General features: G+C 38.6%; 1 protein-coding gene across 2 annotated transcripts in view; it reads right to left on the minus strand.

The window, feature by feature from the left end:
• The window catches only part of ARNTL2 (aryl hydrocarbon receptor nuclear translocator like 2), a 66,183-nt gene that overhangs the window by 11,581 nt on the left and 40,510 nt on the right, over positions 1-14,092 (minus strand). For both annotated transcript variants that reach the window (XM_036760375.1, XM_036760374.1), the window contains 2 exons: positions 10,669-10,727; positions 7,763-7,871 (listed from right to left, as the gene is read on the minus strand). In XM_036760375.1, the coding sequence (XP_036616270.1) occupies positions 7,763-7,871; positions 10,669-10,727 (168 nt within the window). The remainder of the gene's footprint in view (positions 1-7,762; positions 7,872-10,668; positions 10,728-14,092) is intronic.

Below are 14,092 nucleotides of genomic sequence, written 5' to 3' on the forward strand. Positions count from 1 at the left end.
CTGTAAAATGAGCTGGAGAAGGAAACAGCAAACCACTCCAGTATCCTTGCCAAGAAAACCCCAAATGGAGTCACAAAGAATCAGACATGACTGAAAAAAAATGACTGAACAAATAGCTTTTTGACTACTTCATAGGTGACCCCAAGTTTAAGAGTTCTTAAATTCAAGAGTTTGAGTAATGGCCCTTTCACAGAAAGAAAGAAAGAAAGAAAGAAAGAAAGAAAGAAAGAAAGAAAGAAAGAAAGAAAGAAAGAAAGAAAGAAGGAAAGAAAGGAAGAAAGAAAGAAAGAAAAGAAAGAAAGAAAGAAAGAAAGAAAGAAAGAAAGAAAGAAAGAAAGAAAGAAAGAAAGAAAGAAAGAAAGAAAGAAAGAAAGAAGACAGTCTCCCAGGTGGTTCCCAGGGTCGAAGGACTAAAGACATGTCACGGAAAGGGGCCAAAGAGGGTCAGAGATCTGGACCTTGCCTTCCACACCATCAACAATGAGAGCTGATGGAAGATTGTTTGTTCAGTAGCCTAAAACGCCTTTGCTTTTTGGTGGAATTCTAGAGCACAGATTTTCACTCTGAGTCTGTGAAGAACTGTGTACAAACTATATATGAGCGAGAGAGAGAAGTTCACTGGAATGTCAAAGAGTTGCCTTCTTATGAGCTTATGAGCTACCTGAGTAATTGATGTGCTTTGGCATCTTTTGGTGGGTTGTAGTGAGACCTCTTTGTTGTCTACATTTTCTATAGGATAAAATAAATACTGTTCTCCCCATGTACATTGTTCTTTTGAGTACATGTGTAGGAGCTAGGGACCATGATAGTTATCATTTGGAGAAATCTAGATATGTGCAACACCATGAACTTATGTGGGCAGCTAGGAAGCGAGGTAGATAGAGCACTGGGTCTGGAGTCAAGAGGACCCAAGTGCAAATCCAGCCTCAGACACTTACTTAGCTGAGAGACCCTGGGCAAGTCACTAAACCCTGCTTGCCTCAGTTTCCTTATCTGTAAAATGAGCTGGAGAAGGAAATGGCAAAACACTCCAGTATCTTTGCCAAGAAAATCCTAAATGGGGTCACAACTGAACAACAACAATGAATTTATTATAGAGATTTTCCTGTAGTAACTCTAGGTAGGGGCAAGAAGCCAAAAAGAGATGATTCTTTCGGAAGTCAGCTCCCAGGATAGAACATTGTTAGCCATGTCAGTCCAAGTCTTGGAGAGGCCTAGGCCATAGGCTACACACATTTATGGAAGAATTCACGGAATACATACCCTAGGCAATTTATTCATAAACCAGTAGTCTATAGTAAAGAAAGGGCCTTTGTGATTATACTTTTCAAGATCAGATAGCAGAAAAAAAATAAGTCAACAAATATTTACTCAGTGTTTATCATACTAAGCACTAGAGATACAAAGTAAAAGCAAAAACAATCCTTGCTCCCCAGGAGTTTACATTTTAATAGAGTCAACAACATATACATAAATAAAGATACCAAGTAGATAGAAGATCACCTTTGAGGAGAAACCATTAGTCAGACATTTTGAATTATAGAGATTGGGGAGGGGGGAATCTCTTGAAAAAAAAAAAACAAATTCTTTTTAACTGGAAAGTTAGGGATTTTAGAGTCACAATATTACAGAATTTCAGAATTGGAAGGGACCTCAGGAACCGTATACTTCCAACCAATAGCAGAACAAAAGTCCGCTTTCCAATGTACCTGGCAAGTTCAGCCTTCGGTTGAAAACATTCAATGAAGAGGAACTCAAGGCTTCCCAAAGTAGGCTCTTCTACCTTTTGGATAGTGGTATTTGTAGACATTCTCTCATTTTGCCAGGAATTGAGGTAAAGCTCACTGGACTATGGTTTTCAATCCCCATTCTCTGCACTTTATAGAAAATTTGGAAATTTTGCCCTCCTACCTAATGCTGAAGCACCACTCTTATTTTCTACAGTCTTTCAAAGACCAATGGCAGTGGCTCAGCATTCATATCTTTCCGGCTCCTGCTTCATTGAGGGGACTTTTTTTTTCTTTTCTTTTTTACTCCCTTCTCATCTGTCAATATATAACTCCAAAAGGTTTTATTAAGCACCTACTCTGTGTGAAGCATTATACCGGGCCCTGGGGATACAAAAGCAAGAAAATTTAAAAAAAGGTCTCTGCTTTCAAAGAGCTTACATTCTATCAAGAAAAACAACATGTATACATATAAGTATATGCAAAAGGCATGCAACGTCAATACAAAGTAATTTTGAAGAGGGGGTGCTAGAAACTGGAGGGAATCAAGAAAATCCTTGTGTAGAAGATAGCACTTGAGATATACTATGTGGGTGGCTAGGGATTTTATGAGGCACAGGTGAAGAGAGAGAGTGCTCTTTAGGCATGGGGGGCAGCCTGTGAAAAGGCAGAGAACGGAGGTGGCTTTTCGTTTATAGGCCACACCAAATAGGTCAGTTTGACTGGAAAAGAGTAACTGAAGAGGAGTAATGTTCAATTCACCTAAAAAGGTAGTCTGGGGCAAATTATGAAGGGGCTTAAATGTCTGTAGAAAGGTTCGAGTTTATCCTAGAGACAATAGGGAAACATTGGAGCTTTTTGAGAAGAGAAGTGATATGATCAGACCCATGCTTTAAACATATTACTTTGGCAGTCGTGATGGAGAAATAATGGGACGGAAAAGAGCCATTAAGTCAGGAGAGCAGTCAGGAGACTACTGAAATAGTGTGTTGTTGTTTAATCATTTTCAGTCCTGCCATACTGTTTGCAACCTCCCTTTTTTTTGGGGGGGGGGGAGTTCTTGGCAAAGATAGTGGAGTGGTTTGTAATTTACAAATGAGGAAACTGAGGCAAACAGCATTCAGTGACTTGTCCAGGGTCACACAGGTAATAAGTGTCTGAGGCTGGATTTAAACTTAGGTCTTCCTTAATCCAGGCCTCCCCCAGCACTCTACTTCTTCCACCACCTAGTAGAATAGTCTAAGAAAGGAAATGAGGGCCTACTAAGGTCATGGCTGCGTGAGTGACCAGCTAGAGACATATTTGAGACGTTGTGGAAATAGGATTGATAAGGCTAGGCAAAGGAACAGATATGGGAAATGAGAGCTAGTAATGAGCTGGGATGACCCCAAGGCTGTGAACCTCTGAACTGGAATGGTGGTACTTGTGCTTCAAATCTCCCCTTGGTCTATTCCATCTTCCACTCAGCTATCAAATTCATTTTCCTAAAGCACAGATCTGACCATGTCACCTACCTAAAACCTTACTGAATAAACTCCAGTGGCTCCCTATTACTTCTAGGACCTAATATCAAAATCTCTTCTTGGCATTCAAAACTCTTCACAATGCAGTCCCCTCCTACCTTTGTTGTCTTCTTATACCTTGTTCCCCTTTTCTCCTCCTTATTCTTCAGTCCAGAGATACTGGTGGTTTTACTGTTCCTCAAACAAGATGTTCCATCTCTAGACTCTGGGCATTTTGACTGATGGTCCTTCAGGCATGGAATGTCCCTCCTCATCTCCATCTCTTGGCTTCCTCCAAGTCCCAGCTAAAAATCCCATTTTCTATGAGAGGTTTTTTCTCATCCCCTTTGATGCCTTCCCTCTGTTCATTACCTCCAATTTATCTGTTATATATCTTGCATATGCATAGTTTTGGTTTGTTTTTTTTTTCATGTTATCTCCCTCATTAGACCATGAGCTCCTTGAAAGCAATGACTGTCTTTTTTAACTTTCTTTTGTATCCCCATACCTAGGTCTTAATACAGTGCCTGGTATATGGTAGCTCCTTAATAAATACTTATTGGCTGACTTACCAATGCACTGAAAGAAGGAAATAAGAGTTTTTGGGGAAAAAAATAAGTTGAGTTTTGTATATATCAAATTTGAGATGCTTATGGAATATCCAATTTGTAATGTTCAGTAGTCAATTACTAATAGAGAACTGGATTTTAGAAGAGAAAATAGGGCTGTTTATACAGACCTGTAAGTCTTATACATATTTGTGTTAATTGAGTCTGTGGGACCTGATGATATCTCTAGTAAAGAGGATATAGAGACAAAAGAGAAGAAGGCCTAAGGCAGAACCTTGAGGTATGCCTTCAGTTAGAGGGGAGGATGTAAATGATGATCCAGCATAAGAGACCAAGGAGTGAACAGACAGATAAAGAAAGAAAAGTCATGAAAATCCAAAGAGGAAAGAATACCTTGGAGGACAGAATGGTTAATCATGGCCAATGTAGCAGAGGGATTAAGAAAGAAGGACATAGACTGAGAAAAGGCCATTGGAGGTGGTGATTAAGATATCATTTGGTAACTTTGGAGAGAACAGTTTCTGTTGAGTGATTAGTTTGGAAGCCAGATTGCAAGGCGCTGGGAAATAAGGGAGACAAAAGGAAATAAAAATAATCAGGGTACGAAGAGTTTTCTCTAGGAGTTTGACTAAGAAAGGTATGGCAAGGTCAAATGAAAGGTTGTTTTGAGGGTGGGGGAATCCTGGACATGTTTGTAGGGTCACAGGGAAAGAGCCAGGAGATAGTAAAACATACAAATTACATTTTAGTCCTTTTTGTTCTATTCCTTTGAATCCAAAGATCGTTCTCTATGGCAGAGGAAACTGAAGTTCTGCTTTATCTGTCATCTCTTAGCACTGTTTCATCCACCTTGAGTAGGTGTCTTTAATCATCTTCTTGTCATAAATGTGTCAAAACCAAACAAGTCCTGTTGCCCTTTCCATTATCTTTTGCTTTCTTCAACAGTCTCAGTTCTTTTTGAGTCTTACCACTCCTGCCGTTCTTCTCACAGGACTGTGCCATTTGTAATCTTCCCTCATTGTAGGTTCTTGCTTCTATCTTCTGAACAGGCCCTTTAGAAATCCAAGTTAATTATGACATCCTTGTGCATCCATATTGGTATCTTTTGACAATTTACTTTCTCCTTCATTGGAACTGTTTCTCTTTGTGTCTTCAGAATTTAGTTTTAGGGAGAGTCCCATCCCTCCTTAACCGACTTCCCCTGTAGAACTTTAGGCTATGGCATTTTACCAATTCTTTCTCTAAAGCCTTTGAAATCTGTCTTCCCAAATCTAGGATGAATGTCAAGATATGTCTGGTATTTCCTCTCAATTTTTATCACAAATTCTGCCAAAAACCAAATAGCTGATAATTTCTTAACTGTGTATAATAGCAATTTCATCCTTCCATGAATGGAGGAGCCAAGAAGGAAGATTTGTTCTTGATCTGATTCTCACCAACAAGGATGTTCTGGTTGCTAGGTTGAGGATCATGAAAACTTGTGGGAAGGTGACTACTTCATCCATTTATCCATCTTCCAACCTCCTCACACAGTCAGGATTCCCTACCCTGCCTCTTTACATCCTTTTTTTTCTTTTTATACTAAAGACTTTATGTTGGTCTTATTTATTTATAAGGAAAACATTCTCTTCGATAACCTAGACAATGGAAGGGCATTCTTTAGTCTCCTTTCATTTTTCTTTTCTTCTAGAAGGAGACCAGCTTGCACTTTGGACACGGACCACAGTCACTTGGTTGTAGCAGAAATACAAATGTTGCACGCTCTAGAAACTTAATTCATTTTATCCATCTAACTAGAGTACATAGTAGTAGGATATTTATTGTCACAAGGATCACAAGAATAGGCAAAAAAAAAAATAAGCAGCCATAACATAAGAAGCTATCTATTTTAGTCTACTAATGGCTAAATACTTCTAGTATCAATAACTTGTAAGGCTACTGCCTTAGCGCAATAGAATTTTCAGCAAAGGATTTATATGCACTCCGCTCCCCCCCCCCCCCCCCCGCAAAGGAAGTTACCAATATGCCAAATTTGAGTGTAATATTTGATTCCCTGGTTCAGGCTCCAGTTCTTCAAAATGACAAAGAGAACCTGGAAATGTGAACATTGCTCTATGCCTTGAAGCACTTTAGAAACAATAGCAAATTCTCATCACATATACAAGAAACAGCTGAGGAATTACTCTAGCAGGAGAAATGAAAGAAGGAAGGAATCTAAGAATAACATAAATAGTCAGGGAAAGTGTTCAATTCAGAGCCTGCTTTCCACATAGTTCACACTGAGCAGCAGAATGTTTGGATGTTCTCCCATACTGATTTATATCTTGAATTCCTTACCAATACACATTAGCTTCAGTTTTAAGATCAATACTGCCACTGCTTCAAACCATCCTACACACGGCTATTAGATTATTTTTCCTAAAACATGGCTTTTACCATGTCATTCCCCCAAAGAGAACCCTGCAGGGGTGCAAAGCCACAAAGCACAGTAGAAAGCCTTGGTTTTGGAATCAGAAGACCTGGTTTTGAATCACATCACTTTTGGGGACCTCAGTTTCCTCACCTGTGAAATAAGAGGTATGGATTAACTGATCTCTAAGATTCCTTCTACCTTTAACAGTTTATGAGTCTATTAGTTTCCTGCAGTCTACAAGATAGAGTCCAAATCTGTTGCTTGGAATTCAAGGTCCCCCATATTTTGATTTTACATTATTTATCCAGACCCATCTCCTCCAATTTGTTCATTTTACTGCAGTTAGTTGAACTATCTCACAGAGCCCTCATCTCATGCCCTGGCATTCCCTTTCCTAAAAACCCTGCCCCACCTGCTTTCTAAAATATCCAAAGCCTGTCTATCCTGTAAGATCCAGTTTAGCTTCATCTTCCTTCCTGAAACCTTCCTTGGCTATATTGATTTCTGCCCCTCCTCTGACCTCCTGGAGAAAATTTCTGAGTTGGGGAAACTCTAGAGATGACCAAATCCAAACTCTGCCATTTACAGGTGAGAAAAAAAAAGATTTAGAAAAGTGAATGTCTTGGCCAAAGTCACACAGATTGTTAATGTCATGGCCAGGACTAGATGCCAGCATTTCTCTTACACCATGAGGTATAGCCCTCATAGCAAGATGCTGGATGAGGACTGAACCAAGTAGAGTGAGAAGATGCAAGGGAGTCAGGCCCCTGACCCTCCCCTCAAAAGTCAACAAATAGAAAGGCTGATGAGAGGGAAAAGGACCCCCTAGAAAATTACACAAGAAAATAATAAATAACTAATAAAATTTAAAATGAGCAGAGTGCTGAAATATACTATACATGATTAAATGCCCCAAAGTCTAAGTAATGTTACAAAAGTCCTATATCCCCAATGAGACTGCAAGAAGGGATTGCTTTATCTTAAGAACATGGGACACAGATGTAGAGTTGCAAGAAACATCAGAAGATACCTAGTTTACCTCCCTCGCTCTACGGATAAGGCCTAGAGAGGCAACCTGCTGAGGGGTCACACAAGTAGCCTTATATTAGTTCTGCATTTTGCTAAGTAGCCAACATAATTCTAAACCCCCAATTGGCAATTAATAAATATTTATTAAAGTAAATTGAATATAGAAGATAAAATAACATTAACACATAGAGTACTTGAAGATTTGCAAAGCTTTTTATAGAATTTTCCCATTCAATCCTTAGAACAACTCTGTGATCTAAGTGATACAGTAACTATCATTCCCTTTTTACAGATGCAGAGACTGAAGATGAGACAGGCAAACTGACTTGCCCAGGACCCACACAATTAATAAGTGACCTAATCGGGACGGGAATCCAGGTTTTCCTGACTCTGTACCTCGCATTCTACGTCCCATGCCAAGCTTCCTCCGGATCAAAGCCACATGTCAGGTGGCCACCAGACTCACAGTCTCTAATCTACCACACACACACATACTTGAATTTTGTATCCACATAGAATTACCTCTGTAAGTTGAGAACTTCATTTTCAATCTCTGTTCCTATACTACCAGCACCAAGGACTGTTCCTGTAGACATCCCAGGCACACTAATAAAAGACTGTCTGGAAGCATCTAAAGCCACAGAAAACACAAATAAAAACATGGTGAAATGGTGTAAAGATTCCAGTTACAAGTATGTCATCTTTGTTAGCTTTAGTTTAGGTTTTTTTTTATTCAGATGGAATTCCTCTAGCATTCTTTAAAACTGTAATCCATCTGCCCTAAAATGTGCTTTGCCATTGGGTTTTAACCCCAGTTATGATACCACACTTCAATATTTCAAAAGCATAAATAGGAATTGATTATCTAAGTGTTAAATAATAGCAACATCACTTGTTATCCTTTCCTGCCTGACTACTGGCACCAGTAAATGTAGAGTTTGATGCAGTTATCTCAATACTTTAAAAAACTAAGGAGAATAAAGTACTAGTTTGACTTACTTCATGCACGAGTTAATTATAAAATTAACTATTAACTATAACTATTAAATACTAACTGTAACTATTATTCCCCATTTGGGGAAACTAAGGCACACAGAGATTTTTTTTTCAGGTGATTTGCCTTGGGATCACACAGCTAGTAAGTGTGAGAGCTGGATTTGAACTCAGGCTTTTCTGACTCCAGGCTCAGCACTCTACCTACTACACCACCTAAGGCAAAGTGTCATATCCAGAAGGCCAGTATAAGGGTTAATAGCCAGACTGCATTTAATCATCAAGGAGTAAGGTAGGGGTATGCTGGAGTCAGCTTGAATGGGCTCAGTTTATTCGGTGTGAGCAATCGCGTGGGCAAACACTACACATTAGAATTTGATTCATTGTTCCGATGATTGTTGAGACTTAAGCATGTGATGGCAAAAATGACAGTGATGCAGGTTAAACTTAAAAGTGTGTCATGTGTACTTTTTCCCCCCCGGAGACCTGGTTAAACATTTATCAGCACACCCCTGAGTAAGGGAGCTGGGCATTAAAAACAAGGAATAGAGATAGCAAATTTGGTCAAAGTGGGGAAACTGAGGTTCCGGGATGCTGGAGTCAACAGAAAGGAGCAGAAGTTGAGACAAGAGTAAAGCACCAATCAGAAAAGGAAACCAGGCCAGCAAAAGTGAGCACATCAGTGCTTGACTGTTTGCTGTGCTCACTGTTCTCCAGAAAAGCTTCACACCTGCGTGTGTGAGGAATGGTCATACCAATTTCTCTTTCTTAAAGGGGGTAATGTGCTTGGACACAGGACTATCATAAGATGATAGATTTAGAGCCGGAAAGCACCTCGGAGATCATCCAGCCCAACCCCTTCATTTTATGAGTGAGGGAATGGAGGACCATAGAAATCAGCTAGCTTGCCTAAGGTCATTTCAAGGTCATAGCTGTCAGACCTGCAAATCTAAGCCAGGACCTTCACAGAGAGCTTGAGAGATTTCACAAGCAACATTGTCTCCTAATATAACTTCTAGTTGATGTACGATTGCTTTGGCAAGGCATTTACTTCAGTACCAGAAGGTACGTAGGTTGTCCATATTCCCACTGGATATTCCAATCGACCACATGGCCATTTCATTCTAGCATGCCATAACCTTGATTGATTGGGAGCCAAAACCCCAAGAATCTTACCGTCTCTTCGAGTTTTCCTTTTCTGGATCCCTATCTCATCATAAATGCATGATTGCCTTTCCTTGGGCTACCTTTTAGTGATCCTCCAAGTCCAAGGACCAAAATCTTAGGGACATGACAACATGTCCTCTGTATCTCCTAAAACAAACCAACCTTGTGGTCACAGCTGGTCCCAAAAGGATCCTCAACATATACAAAGAGTGGGTAAGATTAGTGAAATATCTCAATGTGAATATTTCAGGAAAATGCTACCACTGCCTTCCTCTTACCAAATTATATCATATTTACATATTCATACAAGAACATAATGTCTCTCTTGATAGACTATAAACTTATTGAGGGCAAGGGCTTCTACATTTTTCTTTGTATCCCCATCCCCTACTAACATAGTGCCCTCAATTTTTTTCTTCAAACCAGACTGTCAAGAGGAAACCCTGGTAAAGAACACCCTCCGTTAATGCAGATGGGCACCTTTTATGTCACTTACAGTCTTAGAGAGTCGCCTGGGTCACTGAGAGGTTTAAGTAACTTGCCCAGGTCACACAGCTAGTATTATGTCAGGGACAGGATGTAAACCAGGGTCTTCCTGATGCTGAAGCTGGCTTTCCAACCATTATACAATACTGCCTCTCCACCTGGCATATAGGAAGCTCTTACTATATGCCTGCTAATTGATAGAAGGTAAATTCTTTGGGGCTATGGACTGTTTTGTCCTTGTCTTTGTAGTCCCATCCCCTAGCATGGTGCCTGACTTATATTAAGTGCTTAATAAATGTTTGTTGATGAATTGATTGACATAGAAATACTTTATATTGTGGAATCATCATTCTTCTTTTCCTGTTATTCCTTGTGTAACATTGCTAGTATCTAGAAATCTTTACTCCAAGCAGAATATTGGCTTCTTTCTTTTCCTTTAATATGGAGTTTAGGTCCCCAGTGTTCAATATACAATATCCCAAACTCTAATTCTGCATCTTTTCTTCAGCACAGAAAAAAAAATCTAAAACTAAGCTCAAAGCAGGCTGTCACAGTAGATCAGGCCCAGTGGATTCAGAGACAAGAAGATCCAGGTTCAAGTCCTGCCTTTGAGACACACTGGCTGTGCGATCCTGGACAAGGCTCCTACCAACTCAGTGCCCTGGGCGACAATGTAAAACTATCCATAGTTACTGATCTGCATTCATAGGAGGGGTTTCCTCACTATACCAATGAAATCACAGGCTCAAACAAAAAAACAAACCAAAACCCCCTAATCTTACCTTCTGATGACTGTGAGCTACAAGTGAGCAATGATGTTCCTCTGGACTCTCTACATCCCCTAAAAGTAAAAAATGCTAAAAATTTAGGGGAAAAATTTGATTTGACAAATAATATAAAAATAATTTATTAAGTACCTACTACATACAAGGCTTTGTTCTAGGTCCTAGGGAATTAAATTTACATGCAATTATTTTGCATAGCCATCTTTGTAAGTATTTGGTTAGAGTAAAAAAAAAAAACCACATTTAAAATTTTTTTTTTTTACATTTTTAAATTTATTTATTTTTAGTTTTCAACATTAACTTCCACACGATTTTGAGTTCCAAATTTTCTCCCCATCTCTCCCATCCCCCCACTCTAAGACAACATACATTCTAATTACCCCTTCCCCCAATCTGCCCTCCCTTCTATCACCTCCTCTACCCCCCCTTCTCTTAGCCCCTTCCTTTCTATTTTCCTGTAAGGCAAGATAGATTTCTACACCCCATCGCCTGTGTATCTTATTTCCTAGTTGCATGTAAAAAAAAGCTTAACATTTGTTTTTAAAACTTTGAGTTCCATATTCTCTCCCTTCCTCCCTCCCCACCCACCCTTATTTAGAAGGCAAGCAATTAGATATAGGTTACACATGTGTAGTCATGCAAAACACTTCCATAACAGTCATGTTGTAAAAGACTAACTGTATTTACCTCCATTCTATCCCACCCCCCATTTATTCTATTCTCTGCTTTGACCCTGTCCTTCCTCAAAAGCGTTTGCTTCTGATTACCCCTCCTCCCATTTGCCCATCCCCCTCCTCTCATCCCCTCCCCACCCCCACTCTCCTGTAGGGTAAGATATATTTTCATACCCAATTGAGTATATATGTTATTCCCTCTTTTAGCCAAATCTGAGAGAGTAAGATTCACTCACTTCCCCTTACCTCCCCCCTCTTCCCCTACATTATAAAAGCTTTTTCTTGCCTCTTATGTGAGACAATTTACCCTGTTCTATCTCTCCCTTTCTCCCTCTCTCAATATACTCCTCTCTCACCCCTTAATTATATTTTTTAGATATCATCCCTTCATATTAAACTCACTCTGTGCCCTCTCTGTGTATATATATATATTCCTTCCAACTACCCTAATACTGAGAAAGGTCTCATGAGTTACAAATATCATCTTTCCATGTAGGAATGTAAATATTTGAACTTTGATGAGTCCCTTAAGATTTCTCTTTCTTGTTTACCTTTTCATGCTTCTTGTACTTGAAAGTCAAATTTTCTATTCAGCTCTGGTGTTTTCATCAAGAATGCTTGAAAGTCCTCTATTTCATTAATGTCCATTTTTTCCCCTGAAGGATTATACTCGATTTTTCTGGGCAGGTGATTCTTGGTTTTAACCCTAGCTCCTTTGACCTCCAGAATACCATATTCCAAGCTCTCCAATTCCTTAATGTAGAAGCTGCTAAATTTTGTGTTATCTTGATTGTGTTTACACAATACTTGAATTGTTTCTTTCTGGCTGCTTGCAATATTTTCTCCTTGACCTTGGAACCATGGTTAAATTATTTTTTAAAATTAATAAGCATTTGTTTTCTCCCTTTCCCCACTGGAAAAAATCCCTTGTAGCAAATATATCTATATCTATATCTATATCTATCTATCTATCTATCTATCTATCTATATATATATATATGTATAAAGTGTGTGTGTGTGTATACACACACATATATGTTGACTATTTATATATGTGTCTGTGTCAATATGTTGTTTAGTCATTTCAGTCACGTCTGACTCTTTGGGGTTTCCTGGCAAAGATACTGGTATGGTTTGCCAATTCCTTCTCCAGCCCATTTTACAGATGAAGAAACCAAAGCAAACAGGGTTAAGTGACTTGCCCAGGGTCATAAAGCTAGTAAGTGTCTGAGGCCAGATTTGAACTTATAAAGATGAGCCTTCCTAACTCTAAGCCTGGCACCCTTATTCCCTGGGCCACCTAGCTGCCCCCTATTTTTATATATCTACACCTATATCTTTGCACTCACATTTAGTCAGGCAAAACAAATTGCCATATTTAACCACGTAAGTTTTGAGCTAAGTGGTATATAACATTTTTGAGAGAATTTGTCATCCTATTACACAATATAACCCTGGATCAACACAGATTATTTCATATACAGCACATGCCCTGGTACTTAATTTTATATTTGCATCATTATATTTGCCCTAAACTATGATGTCTTTAAGAAGACAAGAGATATGTAGGTGACAGAAGGTTAACAGAAGGTATTAAATTTTTTTACTTTTTTTTACCACTTATTCTAGATAAAGAAAAGGATCACTATTTTAGAAAAGTCTATAGGATTAAAAAAGTACAAGAAATGAGGTGAGGATATAAGCTTTTAGATAATAAATTACTGTACATGGTTTAAAGTAAATCTGCAATAAAGCATTCACATTCTCTGTTAATGATTGGGGATTGCTGAAAACAGAGGCAGGGAGAGTGAGATAGAAGTGCCATAAGTATCTTACAAACAAAGTACAAACAACAACAACCATAATAATAGCATTTATGGAGTGCTTTAAGATTTAGAAAGCACTTCACATATATTATCTCATTTGGTCCTCATAACAATCCTGAGAGATGGGGGCTATTATTGTTCCTATTTTAGAGAAGAGGAAACTGAGGCACACAGAGGTTAATTAACTTGCCCAGGGTCACACAGCTAGTAAATGTCTGAGGATGAATGTGAACTCAGGTCTTCCTCATGCCAAGTCCAATGCTCTATCTACTATGTCATTCTAACTGTTAAGAATATGAAATATTCAGCAAAAACCCCAAAATCCTGTATGTAATATGAAATTTTCATGTACCCTGGAAAAGAAAAAAAGTTAGTCAAAATACAATTACCCATGTATAAGATTTAAAAATCTATGTGTAAGATCTGTATCTATGTATAAGATAAAATCTACATATAAGATATGTATCTATGCATAAGATTTTTAAAATGACAATATTAGTAAGCTGGGATAAGGGAAGAGAAGGAAATTAAAGACACATTGGTATGGGGAATACAGTACAGAACTTCTGGGTCAAAAGAAGAAATACACTAAATGATATTATAACTGGAATATATCATAGACTGCCCAGTAATACGCACGGCATGAATAATGTTTCCCTGATAAATATAAAAACTGACATGAAGATAAGATATGGTAAAGTATTTCAATTTTCTAGAAATTCCATTCTACCATGAGATAATCTGATAAATTCTTGATTTGTCCTATCAATAATGTCATCCCTAAGGAGGCAAATGGAATGAAGAGGTAAGCTGCTCTTCTAGACAAATTCTGACCAATAAGAAAAAGTTGTTTGGTAAAAAGGAAATGATAAAAACCTCTTGGGTGAGAGTGGTCATGTGATCTCATAATTTATGGTAGCC

This window comes from Trichosurus vulpecula, chromosome 5 (assembly GCF_011100635.1).
Source record: "Trichosurus vulpecula isolate mTriVul1 chromosome 5, mTriVul1.pri, whole genome shotgun sequence".
NCBI lineage: Eukaryota > Metazoa > Chordata > Mammalia > Diprotodontia > Phalangeridae > Trichosurus > Trichosurus vulpecula.